Genomic DNA, 20245 nt, shown 5'->3' on the forward strand with positions numbered 1-20245 from the left:
GGTAGGCGAAGGCGCGCTTTTTAAAAATCTACCCCGCAGAGAATAGCCACTGCCATTAGCAATGGTTACATGGAATAGACTTAGTGTTTGGGTACTTGCCAGGTTCTTATGGCCTGGATTGGCCACTGTTGGAAACAAGATGCTGGGCTTGATGGACCCTTGGTCTGACCCAGTATGGCATTTTCTTATGTTCTTAGATCTATCTTTGATGAGGTGGAAGGAATTGTATTTTTAGCCCATTTATTTTTTCTAACAAATGATTGGTGTATTCAATGCAGGCATCCTTTGAGAAGCAGTTGTTTGAGATTGAGGAGGATGGGTTCTTGATTAGGTGTTTAACGACATTAAATAGGAGTTTGGAGTTAATCTGTTTTGCATAGTATTCTTTTTTACTTTTGTTGATTAACATTCAGTATTGAGATAGGAGTGATCTGTATTTTCCAAGTGATTCTGAGATCAAGCATTTCCAGCATATTTTCTCGGATTTTCTCAGAGATTGTTTAGAATGTCTTAACTCCTCATTTTACCATGGTTTCTTTAGTTTAGAGGTACTTTGTTCATATTGGATTGGTTTATGTCTGGACTGGGCTTAGGTGATCGGCTGTTTCTTGTGGCAATCTGTTCAACACATCGGGTTTTCGAACTGTAGGCTCTTCCTTGCCATGAGTCCTTTCTGTGTGTGACTCCAGAGGTGGTAGAGCTTCCTTTTTGCTGAAAGTGCTTTCAGAGTTTCATTTGAATCAGTCTATTTTCCTGCCCATGTTGGACAGGGATTGAGATGAGTGTGAGTATCATCTTTTGTGTACCTTGGATGCAAAGCGGCATCTGTTGTGGTACGTGGAGGTTACTAAATCTGTCTGGATGTCTGATCGACTGTTTGTATTCAATGGTGGAGGTAAACAGGGTGAACTGGCACTGCAGGCAACTATAGCCACATTGGGTTAAGGAAGTCCTCACGGCCGCCTCATGTGGATGCTGAGATTCCTTTGCTGAAGCAGGTTAGACCACATTCCACGAGGGCTCAGGTGGTTTCATGGGCAGAGATTAGATTGTCTCCTGTCGAGATTTGCTGAGCGACGACATGGCCATCCTTGCACATCTTTTCCAAGCATTACCACTTGAATGTTTGGGCTTGGGAGGATGTTGTCTTCATGCGGGCGGTATTGACTGGATCACGGGCAGCTTCCTGCCCTATTTGGGAGTAGATTTGGTACATCCCACTGGTGTGGATTGGCCTGCCTGAATGCAAAGGAAGGAGGAATTACTACTTACCTGATGATTTCTTTTCCTCTAAGGAAGGCAGGCCAATTCACGACCCGCCCTTGCCTGCCTATATTTTTTCCTTTGGTTCACCCTCTAGGTGCGGCTGATGCAGAGTGTTGCTCCTGCTATTTATTGGAGGACTGGTAAGTGTCTCGGTTTAGTGAATGTTCATTGTTTTGTCTGAGCTCAAGTGTTTGTCCACAGTTTGTCTTTTCCAGAGAATATTGGTAGGTTGATATTGGGGCAGGGCTATATGTCCATGACGTCAGCTTTTACTGTCTCCACCTGCTGGTAGAAGTGCATAATGCACTAGTGTGGATTGGCTTGCCTTCCTTAGAGGAAAGGAAATTATCAGGTAAGTAGTAATTCCTCCATAATCTAACTAAAAGTAAGTGTCTGTCCAAGGATGGGGAAATACTGTGAAGTGTAGGAAGTGCATAATTGAGATGTATAATATGTATCTCATGTTGTAAACGATTGTGATCTTTATTTGGAACAACAGTATATAAATTGGCTAAATAAATGTGATGGTAATGTGCACACTGAGCTTGGATGAATTGTGTGATAAAAAAGACTGTATTGAATATTCAGAGAGATGGGCGGAGCTCAATTTCCATATGTGGAAGTAAAAAGTGAATTGGACATAGAGAGAGGGCAAGAGTTGGAGTGTGGAGCGGAGCTGAGGGGAGTACAAGGCAAAGTGGGGTGGAGCTGGAGAGTGGGACAGAGATGAAGAGTACAGAGAGGGCTATGCAGGTACAGAGCAACTTTCTTTATTATAGTAGGAAGATATGTTAAAACAATGTAATTTTATTTATTTATTTATTTATTTGACATTTTCTATACCGAGCCAATAAAACTTAATAGGACATGAAGCAGTTTCTGAATTGAGACCCAATAAAATTATTGGCTGACTTAAACTCACAGTATGAGAATTTGCTCTCATTTTTGTTTCCCAGCCAGAATAGTTGTATAGATTAATATGAAGTATGAATTTGAGATTTCAGTACATGCTTCTACCTTACTCTGCAGTAAGCTTGCAGAACTCCAAGTTGATATTCTAAGTTCAGTAGATCATCTTACTATTTGTTACATCCATGCTCAAAATTTTATAATGTCTTGGTCATCTCAATAACATAGTTACTTGATGGAGTATTAGTCCATGCCGTTAGTATAAAACTAGGCAAAATATTATGCAGTTCAAGCCTGTTATATCTTCACGTGGTCAGCACTGTCCGGTTCAAATTGTCACTGGGATGTGATGCTGAAAAAGAGGGAAAGCCAAAACAAAAAAAAAGTCCTCATTAAAGTGATGCATATGCTGATCTAGTTTCAGGTCACTAACGAACAGTTTTTAACACCAAATAGAGAAGAAGCTTGAGCTTCAGAAGTTATGTCTGTATAAAGAATGATTTAAGGGACTTGCACATTGGCTAGACACCTGGATCCGTGTTTGGATCACCTAAACAGGGCCTGCTTGGCATGGGTGTATTGTTTGGATCACCTAAACAGGGCCTGCTTGGCATGGGTGTATTGTGGAGAGATGGTGCAGGATGGAAGGGAAGGTGGTAGGCTGTGCTGCCCAGGCAGTCTATATCTGTATATGAGGAGGGATTGGGGCACTTGAGATTGATTGAGGGATTTAAAAAATAATAGGAGGATGAAAATGTTTTAATTAATGACTTGACAGCCGTAAACACTGAATGGTTACCTAACAGTAAAAAGTGCCTTTACGTACTGGTCTGCCAAGAGCGGTGCAGCGGTTGCTCTTTCTAGGTTTATAATAAAGAGAAGGTTCTCTTTCAAAGGTTGTGATTGGATTTAGGCTTGGGTTTCTAATCTGATTTCCTTTCTTGTATTCTCTTTCAGCCGAGAATGGTGAAGGGTTCCATATAATTATGAAATAACAGTGACACATGAATGTGGACGTATATAAAATGAAGTCAAGTTTATTCTAATAGACTCGGCGAAGAAGATCCACAAAACAGCATAACTTCAAGGTCCCGACTTCACCGTGTTAAAAACAAAATGTTTCATATTGAAAACACAAAAATGACTTTTCTAAGAGCTTGTTTGAGTGGTGAACTTGCTTACCATTGGCCATAGCTAAGCTTCTCCTCATAAGAGGTTTCAAGCGGTGACAGCTTGCATACAGGCATGGACAACCTAAAGCAGGCAAAGGTGCTTGCCCTTCTCTTTCAATCAGGCAAAGGATGGTCAGTAGATAAGGTTTGTAGACACATTCGTGCTGCACAGTGACACTGTATCCAGCCTAGTAATGAATCTTTACTTCCCTATCGGAGGGCACCTACCTTTCTGTCCCAGTTTGTCTATTAAGTGCTTGTAGCTCATGCACTTCGTTACTTTAGTTTTTGTTAGTAGCGGATCTCCTTTTCCATGTGGAAAGGAGTAGTTTTGCTATGGGAGGCGGGTGTTAGGAAAAGCTGGATGATATGACAATAGCTTCCCCTTTTTAAACTGAGTATAGAACAGCTTCTGTAAACGTTCAAGGACAAACTGAACAACAGTTCAGTTGACAAAAGGATGAAATATGTGCATGCAGTAAATTGCATTGTCTAGTGCAGTATCTTGGAGCAATTAATATAATCCTGTAGGGTATAGATTTTTTTTTTTCTTTTGCTTTATCTTTGAAACAAACTCCAGGAAAATCTGTGTGTTTTTATATTTTCTTTCTAGCCTGTCTAGTATGGAATACCAGTGCAGGATAAAGTTTTCTCTTTCCCTTCTTAAACGGGTCTTCAAAGTCAAGCTAATTTTTGACAGAAAAAGCGAATGCAGCAGCGTTGGTACAGGGGCTAGTGATATGCCTGGCACCAAAAGGATTGCCTAGCAGCTGTAAGCAGCACTAGCGAAAGTGACACTGTTTTTCTGTAGCAGTTAAATACTTTGCTATTGTCAAGTCTAATAGTGGGCAAATGTTACTTTGGGTTTTTCGGTTTGTTTGATTTTTTTTAAGTTTGCTTTTTTATACTCCATAACCCCATTGAAGTTAAATCATTCTTTTGATAGTGCCTCATTTATATGACCAAATATTTCTGCACTGATGAGAGAGAAACAGTCTGACTACCTTTACAGGAGGAGGATCTAGTTTTGTTCCCTCCCCTAGTAAATGTCCTTCTGCCCTAACAACATTCTGCATGTTGCATCTTGCACTGTACTGAATAAGATCCTGCAGTTAATGTGCAGCTTTAGTTTGGTTTCCAGTTCTGCTGTGTTATGTGGCAAGGCTGTTTGCTAGGTTAGCCAATGAAGGTGGCCTTTCTGGTCAGAAAACTGAACTACTGCTGAGCACTGAAAAAGCCACACTTTTGTGGCCAGATGGTCTTATTTGGCAGCTCTTGCTGTAATTCCAGATCCTTGCATCCATTTCCGAGTTTGTATGTGGTGTCAGTAACAAATTTAAGTTGCGTGGGAAGAGTGTAGTTTGCAATGCGGAGCTTTAAAGAACCTGGATTAAAGAAACCAACTCCACGGAAAGCTGAGTTGATATTTCATTCCATGGCTAAAGTATCTAATAGGATGCAGGCCTCGTTCTGTATGTTTTATCCTTAAATCATGGAAGGAAACTGCTTCTTTCCACCATCTTTAGCTGCCCATGTTTGCTTTCAAACCAATGACCAAACGTTTCTGCCATGACAGAAGAACTTAGATTTTTGTGGAATTAATTCAGATCGGGGAAATGTTGCTTCTGTGTACAAGTTTGGTGTTCCTCTTCACACCTTTTTTTATTTTTGGACATGGGCAGGTTTCTTAATAAATTCTCACCACGATTTACGTATCGGAATACTTTTGAGTTGTGGAAGTGGGCCCTTGATTGGAAAATCATTGTAAACATTCACACACATATTCCGAGGGTGTTTGGGGACAAGATGAGAATCATACAAGTTTAACCCTTTCATTCGAAATTCAGATTAACTTAGGTCACTGGCAAATTGCTTCTCTGTGTATCTGAAATATTGGGATGTACACATAATTTCTAAATACAATAAACATTTTTCAGTCATTTTGTAAATGTGCTTCTCTTAACTTCCTAGTAAGGTGCAGGTTGCACAGCTTTTAGATTCAGAGAAACCAAATTTGCTATTAGAAGAAACCTGAAAGGTAGAAGCCAGAAAATAAAGGGCACCCCAGCGTCATAGCAGTGTGTGTGTGCATGCATGTCATTGTTTGTAATATTGATAATCTATGTAACTATATAAAATTTCTTTCTGCCTAAAAAGGCTGATGCTGAAAGTTTCTAGATAATTTATTGCCAAGTTCAGCTTCCCACAAGTTTAGATTTCCTCCACCTCAGGGTGCATAGTAGAAAACTTTTTTCTTCATAATAAAATTAACAAAAGTTTCTATATTCTGACAAAGCCGATTAAATGCTCTAATCTGCAGAGTACTTATTAAAAAGCTTTTTAGGTAAAGGAGCTCAACTGTTTGAAGACTTTTTCAAAACAACTTACAGGAACCAGTCCAGCTTCTGTCACATGGTGGACGACCATCAGATAAGCAAAGCCTAAATGAGTTTGGGGAATCGGATTAGCAGCGATCATTCTTAATACTTTGATTTACAATTAAAGAAGTTTTATGTTAAATGAACCAAAATTTCACAAATGTCTTTACTGTAATTTTGCCTACTTTATTAAACAAAAATTTCAATTCATGAATGTCCAGAAGAGAATATATCACAAACCAAGTGTTAAATCAGCAGTACTAGCTAGGTAATTCACATCAATTTGTTTCTTAATTTTGTTGCACCCTCTCTTGGACTTATTCTTTACTGTCCTTCGTGTTTTGCACTACATTTATAACCGAATAACTGGACAGATTGAATGGGCCAACTGGTCTTAATCTGCCATTATATCCAATGTTAGTATGTTTTTATACTCTTTTGGAATAATAAATATCTTCTTATGGTCCAGATCTCCTTATTTTAAAAATTCTTTACTCAGTTCACTTGGTGCTGTCTGTAATGCTGAACCAGGGTAATGCCAGTGTGGGGTTCTGATAAGGATCAGCACAGCAGTGCCACCCAATTCATGATGGTGGGAGTAACTAAAACCAAGCATTTAATCACCTTCAGATGAAATGAGAGAGACAAGACTATTACAACTGCCAACTGAATAATGTTTAAAAAAAACAAAACAAAACCCTGTTGCATGTGCTGCGGCTAAGACTGGTCTGATCAGAGGTGATACTTGCCTCAGACTGTTTAAATCCTACAATAAAATTTGTACCTGTTTTTCTTCTGTTATACATCTCTTTTGTGGTGGTTGGCAGTGTTGAGGGAAAGGAAGAGGTAATTCTAATTTTATTGCTAAAGCTAGTAACAGGGTTGATGTTCAACAAGCACCATTTGGCTAATTCAGTCTACTCTGTTTTCCTGCTGAAGCATATATCGGAGCTGTTGGTTAGCTGTGCCTGCTCTTGGAAGTTTGATGCAGCTGAACTGCTACTCTGTAAATAGATACTTTTTTTTTTATCTTCTCTCCTATCTGGCCTGCTCATTTTCCATGTGAAGACTGATATCTAAAATCAGAGATGTTGGTAAGTACTTAAAAGAACTGGGGCATGGGCCAGTGTGCTTGGACCCACATGGTTCACCCCCACTCTCCGGAGATTTTGATAAATCAACAATCATGATCCGCCCACCTGAGAAGGATCCTGTAAAAACACAAACTAATGTTGTTGAGATCTGACTGGGCCTTATTGGGGACAATTTTAAAAATCAGTACCAGCCACACTGCACTGGTTGTTTCTTACATGATCCGTGATGTGCTGCCCGTCCCTTTTCAAGGCCTCTCACCATTTCTGATCCACTTGGTGAGGCACTCCTTGTTTTCATAAAATTATTTAGCCCATCTACACCTTTCTCCATATAACAAAAATTAATTTTACATAGAAGATAAAATAACACTGACAAATTCCAATTAGATTCGTATGAAACATTTTACTGGATCAGCATATGAATTATATAAAATTATTATCTTCAGATGTCACATCCAAGACAATATTCTGCCAAGTGCCGAGGAGAGCAGTGTGGCCAGCGTGTACACAAGAAAAGCAGCATAGACCCACGAAGTTAACGGCATGGCCTTAGTAAGTGTAAAAGCGCAGCCCCGCTAGCAACGCTGCTGATTCTGGTGGGGCTGTGCTGCTTTAACACTTACTAAGGTCTGCTTACCAAGCCATTGATTCCAGCAGGGCCATGCTGCGTCAGAGGAGGAAGAGCACGCCCTGCTGGAAGGAGTCCAATGGTCCGTGGCTGAAAGTCATTCCCTTGGCCATGGGGGGCTGAAGAAGAAGACTCCTGCTGCCTGCTAACTCAAGGAGGAAGTTAGTGAGAGAGCATGTGTGCTTGTATGTGGGGGAGTGACAAGGAGCATGTGTGTGCACAACTACCCACTTGCTCTGCCTGCTAATCCATGACAATTTCAGGGCATCTGGAAATCAAGTTCCAAGGTATGGATAACGGAATTTTCTAAAATTCTTATTTTAATTGTTAGGTGTTATTTGAAGTCTGTTTTGAAATATTTTATTGATGTTTGGAAGATTTTATGAGCTTTTAATTATTGAATGTTGTTCTATTCATTGTTTTAAATTCTTTTGATTGGTATGGTTTTACTAGTTTTATTTTGAGGAATGGAAATGTTTTTACATTGTTGCAGTGCATACAGAATTTAGCTTGTTTCAGTTTCCAGTTTAGTTTTTGTCTGTACATTTCTATTTTATACTGTATGGTCTCTCTTATTCTGTACTTGAGGGTCTATCTGTGTTTTGTATGTGTGACTGAAGTGAGTTATTCCATTAGTGTGTAGTTTCTATGCAGGGATCTATAGCAATTTGGCTTCTTCTGTTTTCCTAATAGGGGGGTGTATTACTAGTTTAGGTCTGGTGTAATATTTGCAGTATTACCGTAACTTTCATAGGTAGGGTTGTTGCTGTTTGAGTGCTGGAAGTTAGTGCTGCTTTTTTATGTAGAAGTTATTTTTTTCTCGTGGCTCTCTGAGGGTCATGCCCATGCCCAAGATGCATTACAGTAGTCCTAATACCATATAAGTTCCAAGTATCTCTTGCTTTTTTGCAGGGTTTTCTGACACCTCAGCAGTGCATGTAAATATACATATTGTGATATTTTTACCTTAGAAAAATTTGCTTTGAATGTTTTTTTCATGTAAAATCTGTTGTAAATGCATAATTTATAATTGTGTGTGAGGGAGGATATGATGGGGTGGGAAGTACAAGGCTGTAAAGCTTTCCTAGGGCACCTTGCATTGGCCATGGGCATTGCTGTACACACATTGAACAGAGACTCCCAACTCGTGGTGTCATGTATTGTGTAAAAAGGGTGAGGGTGCAGTTTTTCACTTGGCAATAGGCACCAAATTGCCTGGCTACAGCTCTGGTGTGTGCACACACACACACACAAAATAGATGATCTTCTCCCCTAGTGAATTCAATCTCTTAATGCTATTTTGCTAGGTAGAATAAAAAAAAAAGGTAATAATCCATTGAACTTTCAGTGAAGGATATTTGGCCCCACCTCAGGCCAGCATCGGCACTCTGCCCCTATCCCCCCACTGCCCAGGTTGATGCTAGCATGCTTCCTGTTTCTGCCTTCCTGTAGCTGGCCTCTTTATTCCTACCTGTTGTCCCTGCTGTGTGCCTCTGACCCTGCAACTGTTAGCAGCCACCCTGTTCTTGTTGTATCAGTCCTTTTTCTTCATTCCTGTTGGTTGCACTGCCTGTCCCATATGGCGCTGCAAGCAGCACATGCTGCTGTTCCAAAGTGTGAGCAGTCTGCTGCAAGAGTGCCACCTCTTGGCCAGCACCAGAGGAGGACTGACAGAGGACTACCACACTTATTCACTGTTAAATGGAGTTTATTGCTTGTATTTATTTAAAGATATATACTATTGATTTTTGTATTTTCTGTTCTATGTTATGTACACTGCAACCAATTATATTCGCGGACCTGTAATCCATGAAAGTATAATTACTTAGCTATAGCTGTTCTCAATGCCACAAGCCTGTTAGATTTTCAGGATATCCTAAATGAATATGCACACATGAGGCAGCATGCACACAGATTGCTCTCAGGCGTAGTCATTAGGGATATCCTGAAAACCTAACCGTCTATGGTCCTCGAGGATTGAAGCTTCCTCACGGCTGCAGAATCATGCAACTGCTTCCTAGGGCAGATACATGAGTAATTCTTTTTGAAAGTTTATCCTAGCTGTACTAGGCAGACAACTGAAAAATAGCAAGGTCAGCAGCATGCAGGAAATCACACAAAATCTTTTTTTTTTCCCTTGAAAGTTTTGTGCGCGCTCCACTGGGGCATAGGATACAAGTCACATGGCCCATAAGTATGACTTACTGTTCAGAGAACAATCAAAGGTAAACAATGATACTATCTGAAACCATTTTTTTATGGGCTGCAGTCATGCATCTCAGAAAAATTAGACAAAGCGCTGAATCAGAATAGATTTTTTGAATAGATGTTTGATCAGCAAAGTTAGGGTCATGTTATAAAATCAGCACGTCCACTGGTTGGATTTCCTGTTGGAAACTGATGACATACACTGGCTTGCCAAAAGTATTTGATGACCTAAAACATCTGCAGATTGGTGTGGATTACAAATGACACTTAGATTGTTCCAAACAGTATGATTAGCAAACCAGTATGCTCTTAAAGTAAATGTTCAAAGTCACAATTCATTATTTCTCTGCATTTTTTGAAAAATAAAATTTAAAACTGAAAAATGCTGCTTGCAGAAGTATTCAACCCCTTCAGACACCTTTTGCTGCAATAACAGCTTTGGCTGTTGGTGTAAGTTTCTACCAGCTTTTGCACACTGGGAGTAATTTTTGCCCGTTCATCTTGGCAGATTTGCTTCAGATTGTTCTTGTTGGTTGGATGATGCTTATGGACTGCAATTTTCAAATACTTCCACAGATTCTTGAGTGGAGTGAGATCTGGACTTTGACTTGGCCATTGTAGAACATTCACCTTTCTGCTGTTCAACCACTCCTGTGTTGCTTTGGCTTTGTGCATGGGATCATTGTCCTGCTGAAAGGTGAATTTTCTCCCAAGTTTTAGTATTTTTAGCAGACTGAAGCAGATTGTCTTGCAGTATCTCCCTGTATGTTGCACCATCCATCCGTCTTTCAAGTTTAACAAGATGCCCAGTGCCCACTGAGGAAAAGCATCCCCACAACATGAAGCTACCAACCCCATACTTTACTGTTGGGATGGTGTTTGCTGAGGAATGGCAATGTTAGATTTGTGCCACACATAGTGGTCGATTTTAAGACCTGTGCACGTGGTTCCCGGCACGCGCACAGGTCTTATTGCTGATTTTATAACATGACCCTAACTTTGCTGATCAAACATCTATTCAAAAAATCTATTCTGATTCAGCGCTTTGTCTAATTTTTCTGAGATGCATGACTGCAGCCCATAAAAAAATGGTTTCAGATAGTATCATTGTTTACCTTTGATTGTTCTCTGAACAGTAAGTCATACTTATGGGCCATGTGACTTGTATCATATGCCCCAGTGGAGCGAACACACAACTTTCAAGGGGAAAAAAAAGTTTTTGTGTGATTTCCTGCATGCTGCTGACCTTGCTATTTTTCAGTTGTCTGCCTAGTACAGCTAGGATAAACTTTCAAAAAGAATTACTCATGTATCTGCCCTAGGAAGCAGTTGCATGATTCTGCAGCCGTGAGGAAGCTTCAATCCTCGAGGACCATAGACGGTTGGGTTTTCAGGATGTCCCTAATGACTACGCCTGAGAGCAATCTGTGTGCATGCTGCCTCATGTGTGCATATTCATTTAGGATATCCTGAAAATCTAACAGGCTTGTGGCATTGAGAACAGCTATAGCTAAGTAATTATACTTTCATGGATGTCAAGCAAGACCAATGAGCTACCCATGTGTGACTGACTAGGTAAGGATGGTTATCCCAGGACAAGCAGGATGCTAGTCCTCACATATGGGTGACATCAGTAATGGAGCCCTATGTACGGAAAACTTCTGTAAAAGTTTCTATGAAACTTTTGACTGGCACCAGAGTGCCTACTGAGCATGCCCAGCATGCCATGATATTCCCTGCCACAGGGGTCTCCCTTTAGTCTTCTTTTTTCCGTGAAGCAGTTAGCCTCGCGGATCTTAGGAGTCCTGTGGGATTCTCCACAATATTTTCCTTACGGGAAACTTAGAAAAACTTAGCCGCATAGGGTCTCCCTTCAGTAGACATCGGGGTAAGTTTTTCGTTTGATTCACGGTTCCGTTCCGTTCCGTTTTTCATAAAATTTTTTGTACCTGAGTCAAGGCTGTCGACGGCTGTCCGGCCACAAAATGGCTACAGGATTCAAAAAATGTCCAAAATGCGCAAGAAATATGTCGATCACAGACCCTCATCAGGACTGTGTCCTCTGCCTTGGAGAAGGCCATGACGTGAGAAATTGTCCCCTTTGCGCTACGATGACCTCGAAAGGTCGACGTCTTAGGCTCGACAAGATGGAACAATTGTTTAAAATACAGCTAGTTACTGTTCCATCTACTTCCACACAATCTTCTCCGGCTGGGTCGATTAGGAAGGTCGTCCTAAAAAAACGTCAGTCTAAGGAATCAGGAGACGCTCCATTCTCCTCCCCCTCTCCATCGTCTAGAGCGTCCACATCGAGCAGCGAAAAAGGGCGCGAAAAAGATAAACATCGCCATCGGCATCGCAGGCTGCACACAGCAACCACCGCCCCGATACCCGGCGAGCCATCGGCGGAGGACGGGACACCGATTAAGAAAGCCCGGCTCCAAAGTAAGGCTTCTGAGCCACCAACAGGCCAACCCTCGCCGATTCCGGCGGAAGGAATCGTACCTCCTCAGGGCTCTGAGGTTGTGCTACTATCGCCGCCACCGCCTCCCCCCATGGGTTCTCTGTTCACATCATCCATGCGGGCGGAACTTGACAGTTACATACGTCAAGCGGTTAAGGATGCCTTTATCGAGGCGATGCCACGGCCTTCCACTCCGGTTCTGCCATCGACACCGGTCATAGGAGGATCTCCGGTCCCATCACCGATACCTTCAATACCGATGCCGAGGAAATCACCGCTCTCCTCGATGGCGCCGATTCCATCACCGGTTCTACCTAGGCCGCAACCACCGGTTTCAGCTCTGCCGATTCCCCGGTTACCATCGATTCCACCACGGCCATCGACCCCGATGGCACCGTCGATGCCTTCTCAAGAATCCATTTTTCAACCATTAATGGACAAGCTGGACTCACTGATCCATTGCTTCTCATCTTTACCACAACCTATAGATGTAGATGAGAATCAAGAGCCATTACCAGGTCCCTCGGGTGTCATGCCACCCCTTAGACCTCAGACTCCACTATCCGAAATTCCAGCTAAGCCTACTAGGCCGTTGGAGCACCCTCTGGATGATAGTGACCAAGAATTCTCCTCGGATGAAGATCTCCTTTCTGAGCTTTCTCCGCCAGAAGATAGAAGAAAGTCACCGCCGGAGGATCTGTCTTTCTCCAACTTTATTAAAGAAATGTCTCAAACAATTCCTTTCTCCCTCATTTCTGAAGTAGACAGCAGGCAAAAAACCTTGGAGGTGCTTCAATTCGTGGATCCTCCCAAGGAAATTCTTGCTATTCCTGTTCACGAAGTATTACAAGAACTTATGTACAGGATATGGGAACACCCTGGGTCGGTGGCAGCTGTTAATAAGCGGGCGGATGCCACTTATCTAGTGCAACCCATCCCGGGGTTCCAAAAAACTCAACTACCACACCAATCAGTGATGGTTGAGTCGACTCAAAAGAAAGCCAAAAGATTAAAGCAACACGCCTCCATACCTCCTGGAAAGGATAACAGGTTCTTGGACAATCTTGGCCGGAAGATCTTCCAAGCTGCTATGCTGGTATCTAGGATAAATTCATACCAGCTTTTCATGAATCAATACCAGCGTGACCTATGGAAACAAGTTGAATCCCTGTCTCATCAGTTACCTGACCATCTTCAGGAAGGATTTCAAAACCTCGTACATAAAGGCCTAGAGGCAGGAAAACACGAGGTTCGGGCCACGTATGATTCATTTGAGACAGCATCCAGATTGTCTGCATCCGGAATAACAGCTAGACGATGGGCCTGGCTCAAATCTTCAGAACTGAGACCAGAGGTACAGGAGCGCTTGGCGGACCTGCCTTGTTTAGGGGAAAACCTCTTTGGCGATAAGGTCAAGGAGGCGGTGGCCACCATCAAAGACCACACAGAAACCCTCAAACAGCTTTCTCAGCTGCCACAAGAGGTACATCAACCTTCAAGGAGGCCTCCAAGAAGGGAACAAAGAAAGCCATATTACCGCCCTAGGCGGTATTATCCACCAGTAGCCAGGCCCAGACAACAAAGGCCTGCTCAACGGTCTCAGCCTCGCCAAAGAACTGTTAGGCCTCAGCAACCTCCGCCTGCGGCGTCCACTTCCGGATTTTGAAGTACAACCAGAGGGCATGAGTCATTCCCAAAATCCTTATCCACAAGTACCGGTCGGAGGCCGAGTTGCTCACCATCTTCAAACTTGGACCTCCATCACTACAGACCAATGGGTACTCTCAATCATATCTCAAGGGTACCACTTGGACTTCCTCACTGTGCCAAGAGACAATCCCCCTATTCCGTCTTGGACAGTGTCTCATCATTACACAATCCTGCAAGCAGAATTATCTACCCTCCTGACTGCCAGGGCCATCGAAAGAGTTCCCAGGCCTCAGTGGGGCACAGGATTCTACTCCCGATATTTCCTCATTCCAAAGAAAACCGGGGGTCTACGTCCTATCCTGGACCTCAGAAATCTCAACAAATATTTAAAGAAGGAAAAATTCAGGATGGTGTCCTTAGGCACCATGCTACCTCTTCTTCAAAAAGGAGATTGGCTCTGCTCTCTGGATCTTCAAGACGCTTACGCTCACATTCCCATTTTTCCACCTCATCGACAGTACCTGCGATTTCTGGTACAAGGTCAACACTTCCAATACAGGGTGCTACCATTCGGCCTTGCATCAGCACCTCGAGTATTCACAAAATGTCTAGCAGTAGAGGTGGCACATCTTCACAAGCAAAAAGTGCATGTGTTCCCCTACTTAGACGATTGGCTCATCAAGAGTCATACACAGAGCGGAGCTGTCACTTCTCTCCATCTCACAATAAGATTGCTTCACTCCTTGGGATTTCTCATCAATTACGACAAATCCCATCTCACACCATCTCACCAGTTGCAGTTCATAGGTGCAGATCTCAACACCATCACAGCAAAGGCCTTTCTTCCGAAAGACCGAGCTCAAACGCTCGTTCTCCTGGCACACTCTATTCGCAATCAATATACAGTCACAGCTCATCAGTGCCTCATCCTACTCGGACACATGGCCTCAACAGTTCACGTCACTCCCATGGCCAGACTGACCATGCGACTAATGCAATGGACACTCAAATCTCAATGGATTCAAGCCACTCAGCCACTGTCCACTCACATTCAGATAACACCAGATCTGAAGTTTTCCCTTCTCTGGTGGACATCACCGATCAACTTGCTCAAGGGCCTACCTTTCCAGCAGCCAGTTCCACAAGTGACTTTAACTACAGATGCGTCCACCTTGGGATGGGGAGCGCACATTGCTCATCTGAAAACACAGGGCAAGTGGACAAAGCAAGAAGCCTCTTTTCAGATAAATTTCCTGGAGCTTCGAGCTATACGCTATGCTCTATATGCATTCAAGGACTGCCTTTCACACAAGACTGTTCTGATCCAAACGGACAACACAGTAGCCATGTGGTACATCAACAAGCAGGGGGGTACGGGCTCGTACCTCCTTTGTCAGGAAGCAGCCCAAATATGGGACTGGGCCCTGGCACACTTAATTCTACTACGGGCAACCTACCTAGCAGGCATCCACAACACAGTAGCGGATCGCCTCAGTCGTCACTTCCAACCACACGAGTGGTCTCTAGACCCGACCCTGGCAGCCAAGATCTTCCAACGCTGGGGTCAACCATCAATAGATCTATTTGCGTCCCATCTGAACTACAAAGTGAGCAATTACTGCTCTCTCCTCTCGCAGCAGAACAGCTTACCAAGAGACGCGTTTGCCCGCCATTGGAATTCAGGCCTGTTATACGCGTATCCACCAATACCGCTAATAACCAAAACACTAGTGAAGCTGCAACAGGACAAGGGGACCATGATACTCATAGCCCCATATTGGCCTCGACAAGTATGGTTCCCCACACTGCTAGATCTCTCAGTCAGGGATCCAATTCGCCTGGGAGTAGCTCCCAATCTCATAACTCAGGAACAGGGTCAGTTGCGCCATCCCAACCTTCAATCCCTGTCCCTGACAGCATGGATGTTGAAAGCTTGATCTTACAACCACTCAACCTTCCAACCACTATATCTCAAGTACTTATAGCTTCACGTAAACCTTCCACTAGAAAGAATTATTCCTACAAATGGAAACGGTTTACATTGTGGTGCACTAACAAAGATTTAGATCCTTTCACTTGCCCCACTACCTCACTACTAGATTACCTTTACCATCTCTCAGACTCTGGTCTTAAGACATCATCTGTAAGGGTACACTTAAGTGCAATCTCAGCTTACCATAACAAGCTGGACGATGCACCTGTCTCCACACAGCCTCTCGTCAGTAAATTCATGAGAGGCCTAACTCACATTAAACCTCCAGTTCATTCCCCAAGCATACAATGGGATCTGAACGTAGTACTAACTAGACTTATGCGTTCTCCCTTTGAACCCATAAATACTTGTGACCTTAAATTCCTCACTTGGAAAACGGTATTTCTCATAGCCATTACATCAGCTAGAAGGGTCAGTGAACTGCAGGCACTAGTAACTTACGAACCCTTCACGAAGTTCCTTCATGACAGAGTAGTCCTCCGTACACATCCGAAATTCCTTCCTAAGGTTGTCACGGAATTTCATTTAAACCAAACCATAGTTTTACCTACATTCTTTCCTAGGCCTCACTCTCACCAGGGAGAGAGAGCCTTACACACTTTGGACTGTAAACGTGCGTTATCTTTCTATTTAAACCGCACTGCAGCCCAAAGAAAATCAAATCAGCTGTTTGTGTCCTATGATCCAAACAAACCGGGTAAAGCAGTGGGTAAACATACTCTGTCAAACTGGCTAGCAGATTGCATACAATTTTGTTATGAAAAAGCAGGCCTTACTCTCCAAGGGCGAGTAAAAGCACATTCAGTCAGAGCAATGTCAACCTCAGTAGCACACCTTCGCTCGGTGCCTATTCTGGACATTTGCAAAGCAGCAACATGGAGTTCTCTTCATACCTTTGCAGCTCACTACTGTTTAGACAAAGAAGGAAGACAAGATTCAGCATATGGACAATCCGTCTTAAAGAACTTGTTTCCAGTGTAACCCCAACTCCTTCTACATCCAACCTGCTGTGATTTCGGCTGATTCATTTCATCGTCAATACCTTACTGTTGCTTCAGCACAAAATGACTCAGCCTCTAGCTTGCTAATCACCCATATGTGAGGACTAGCATCCTGCTTGTCCTGGGATAAAGCAAAATTGCTTACCTTGTAATAGGTGTTATCCCAGGACAGCAGGATGTAGTCCTCACGAAACCCACCCGCCACCCCGCGGAGTTGGGTCCGATACGTTTTATTATTTTATTTTTGGCTAACGCTATTTGCTACAAACAAAGACTAAAGGGAGACCCCTGTGGCAGGGAATATCATGGCATGCTGGGCATGCTCAGTAGGCACTCTGGTGCCAGTCAAAAGTTTCATAGAAACTTTTACAGAAGTTTTCCGTACATAGGGCTCCATTACTGATGTCACCCATATGTGAGGACTACATCCTGCTGTCCTGGGATAACACCTATTACAAGGTAAGCAATTTTGCTTTTTCATCAAAATAGAGGACATCTATCAATTTGGTGAAAACAGTTTTTTAAAAATCCTGTTTTTGAGACTTTATTCCTTTTTTAAGGAACATGAAGACAGTCCTGGAGCCCCAACACATAAAACTGAGTTCTGCTTTGCAAGAAGGCCTTGGTAGGATATAGTCCAAGTCTTTAATCTCAACAGCAGCCTATGTAGTATGGCAACCTCATGTTGCAACCTTGCAGTTCTAAAGAGGTTGATATTTGATTGGCAATAGCTATTGCCATTTCCTTAACAGTACATGGTCTTTGAAAGTCAAACCTGTCAGCTCATGCAGAAAAAGTAGAAATGGTATATTTTCTAATGGGAAAGCCTTCGCTGTTGGTGTAAAAAAAAAGAAAAAGCTGGGTGAATTTTCCAAAGACTTTAGTCCCCTTCAGATAAAAAAAAAAGTTTTAGCGGTCACGTGTGTAAGGTGCAGCTTCTCTCTTGTGCGTGTTGATGTAAATCATGACCACCTGTTTATTGGTCTCACCTAAGAGAAGTGTCGACCATTTAGTTTCTGAAGGGTTTTGAAGCAATTATTACCAAGTAGAGGCCCAGGAGCCTTGAATTTCTTTCATTCAGATGATGCCAAGACTGCCCTGGAAGAAGGTTGCCTGCCTGCCACTCAGGAGAAATTGGGAGTCGTGTCTAGAAGAGCAGCAGTGCATCTACTGAGCAGAGTAAGAGTATGGAGCAACAGTAGCTGCTTTGGTCAAAATGAGAATGGTGGATTTGTGTTACTGAGCAGAGCCGAGCATGGTCCTAATGTGCATCTGACCAGAGTAGGTAGCACTTGATAAGGTTAGTGCTTCAAGAGGGGGCTCCAAGTTGTATTTAACTGATGCTAGTTATTGACAAACCTTCTGGCCATCATGTCAGCTTGCAGTTTCTGTGCCCAAATGTCACACAGAATTGTTCAGGACTGGCCAATAACCTTCCTCAAATTTTGGCCTCCATGTTCATTGGAAAATTCATGTGACTTGATCTTCCTACTTGACCTCAGGGAAAAATAAATTTGTTCCTCCCTGCCTCCTCTTTTTAACCTAAAATTTGTTCTGTCAAGCACTAATGGATTCAACATCCATTATTTTTATAGGATGGGATTAAATCTGCAGTGTATAGATCATGAAAACAGCTACATATGGCAATATCTACTCTGCAGCATCTTTTGTCATGCTGTAGAAAATATATATTTGGTTCCACTGCAGAGCTAATTGTTTCTAGGTCCATGAAGATATTCGCCCAGGCATGAGTTCTTGCACACCACTGACTCACACAACATAAAAATCTACCCAGTTTCTAATTAATTGTTTTGGGGGAACCAGTCTCCACTGTGCTACTGCACCATGAGCCTTCATTCAATTACTTTGGGGTGAGGGTGTTCTCCCTATTTTATATATTTACCACTCAGCCCAGCCATTACAGTGACAGTCCCTAGCCAGGGGCCATGCACAGTGGCTCCTTCGGATTCTTAGCTAACTTAGTTTTTGCAAGTGGTCTCTGGGTGTCACCATTGTGCAATGATGGATTTCTCAAGAGGCTGCAAATACTGTCTTTACAGCATCCCCCAGTCAGTCCAGGGAGCAGAAACTTGTCCTGGGGCTCAGAGCAAAGTTTTCTGCAGGGCAGTATGCAGCATATGCTGCATGTGCCATTGGGCCGGCCTGTTACTAATTTTTGTATAAATTCCTCTCTTATTTCCTAGGACAATGTAAAATAATTATGCAAGTGCCATGTTAAATACTTTTTTCTTCAGGTATCATTTTAAAGGATAATTTTCCTTTCCCTGTACGTACCAGGATCAGTCCAGGACACCTGGGTTGTGACTCCGCACCAGTAGGTGGAGACAGAGCAAAACTTGTGGGCGGAGCCATATATGCCCCTGTGCCAGTCACAGCCCCTCAGTCTTACTCTGTCTCCAGTAGGTGGTGCAGGTGCGGTCACAGCCTCGGCCTGCACTGATTCTGGTAGTTAGTCAGGTTTTTTTGGAATTTTTTTCTTTAAATTTGGTTTTGGAAACTTTTCATCTAGATAAAGAAGATTTTGGTTTTGGAAATGTTTTCTTCTAAAGAAAGAAGACTCCCTCGTCCTGAGAGCCTCCCAGGGGGGTTGGGAGGTTCTGAGGGGACCATCCCCCCCTGGTAGAGGCCGCTGCTGAGGGTCAAGGACCCGGCCCTTGCTGGCAGCAGCGTTCGGGGGTGACACCGGGGAGCCCGGTTCACTCACCCCCGCTGGAGCAGGCACGTCAGGACCAGGGACAGCGTCCAAGCAGCAATCGCAAGTACAAAAAAAAAAAAAAAAAATCTGTTTTGTTTTTACTTTGCGGCTTCCTCGCCGGCTCTCCGTCCTTCGCGGCTTCGTTCCGGGGGGGGGTTGATTTTTACTGTAGATCCCTTCTGGGCACTGGCCGGTCGTGTGGGGGATGCCGGTTCTCCGTCCTTCGTGGCTTCCTTCCGTGGGGGAGGTGAATTTTTTGGTACTGCAGATCCCTTCTGGGCACGTGCCGGTCGCGTGGGGGATGCCGCGTGGAGCCTCCTGCCGCGTGTGCGGCCCGGCGCGCACACCTGTATAGGGACGGCGTGTGTTTTTTCACGGGTCTCGGGCGGCGGGGGCCGTCCGAGACAGGTCGGTGAGCGCGGATTCGACCAGCGTCGGGGCTGCCGTGTGATGAGCAGGCAGGGGATAGCTCAGCTGTTTCGTCCCGCTGAGCGCCGTTCCCGCTAAGCGCGGGGACGGCGGCCATTTTAGGTGCAGTTAGTCAGGCCACGCTGAAGGCCTTAGAAAATGGAGGTCTCCCTCCGGATCTTCCCCGCAGCAGCGAGCCCCCGGGAAGCCCTCCCCGGGGAGGGGGGGGGGGCTGCTTCTCCGGTTTAAATGGAAGGGGCCTCCTCTGTTTCAGAGGCCTCCCCTTTTTCTTCGGATTTCCTGAAGTGCAAAAGATCAAGGCAGCAGAGGAGGAAAGCGGGGAAAGGATCTGAAAAGC

The 20245-nt window shown here is 43.7% G+C and overlaps 2 protein-coding genes across 2 annotated transcripts in view; one reads left to right on the top strand and one right to left on the bottom strand.

Moving 5' to 3' along the window:
• Positions 1-6195, top strand: part of UBP1 (upstream binding protein 1) — a 212916-nt gene extending 206721 nt beyond the window's left edge. The window contains 1 exon segment of the mRNA XM_029589647.1: positions 3133-6195. Coding sequence (XP_029445507.1) covers positions 3133-3170 — 38 coding nt within the window. The 3' untranslated portion in view covers positions 3171-6195.
• Positions 2082-20245, bottom strand: part of FBXL2 (F-box and leucine rich repeat protein 2) — a 239067-nt gene continuing 220903 nt past the window's right edge. Inside the window, exon 15 of the mRNA XM_029589646.1 lies at positions 2082-2527. Coding sequence (XP_029445506.1) covers positions 2504-2527 — 24 coding nt within the window. The 3' untranslated portion in view covers positions 2082-2503. The remainder of the gene's footprint in view (positions 2528-20245) is intronic.

Source organism: Rhinatrema bivittatum, chromosome 2 (genome assembly GCF_901001135.1).
Source record: "Rhinatrema bivittatum chromosome 2, aRhiBiv1.1, whole genome shotgun sequence".
Lineage (NCBI taxonomy): Eukaryota > Metazoa > Chordata > Amphibia > Gymnophiona > Rhinatrematidae > Rhinatrema > Rhinatrema bivittatum.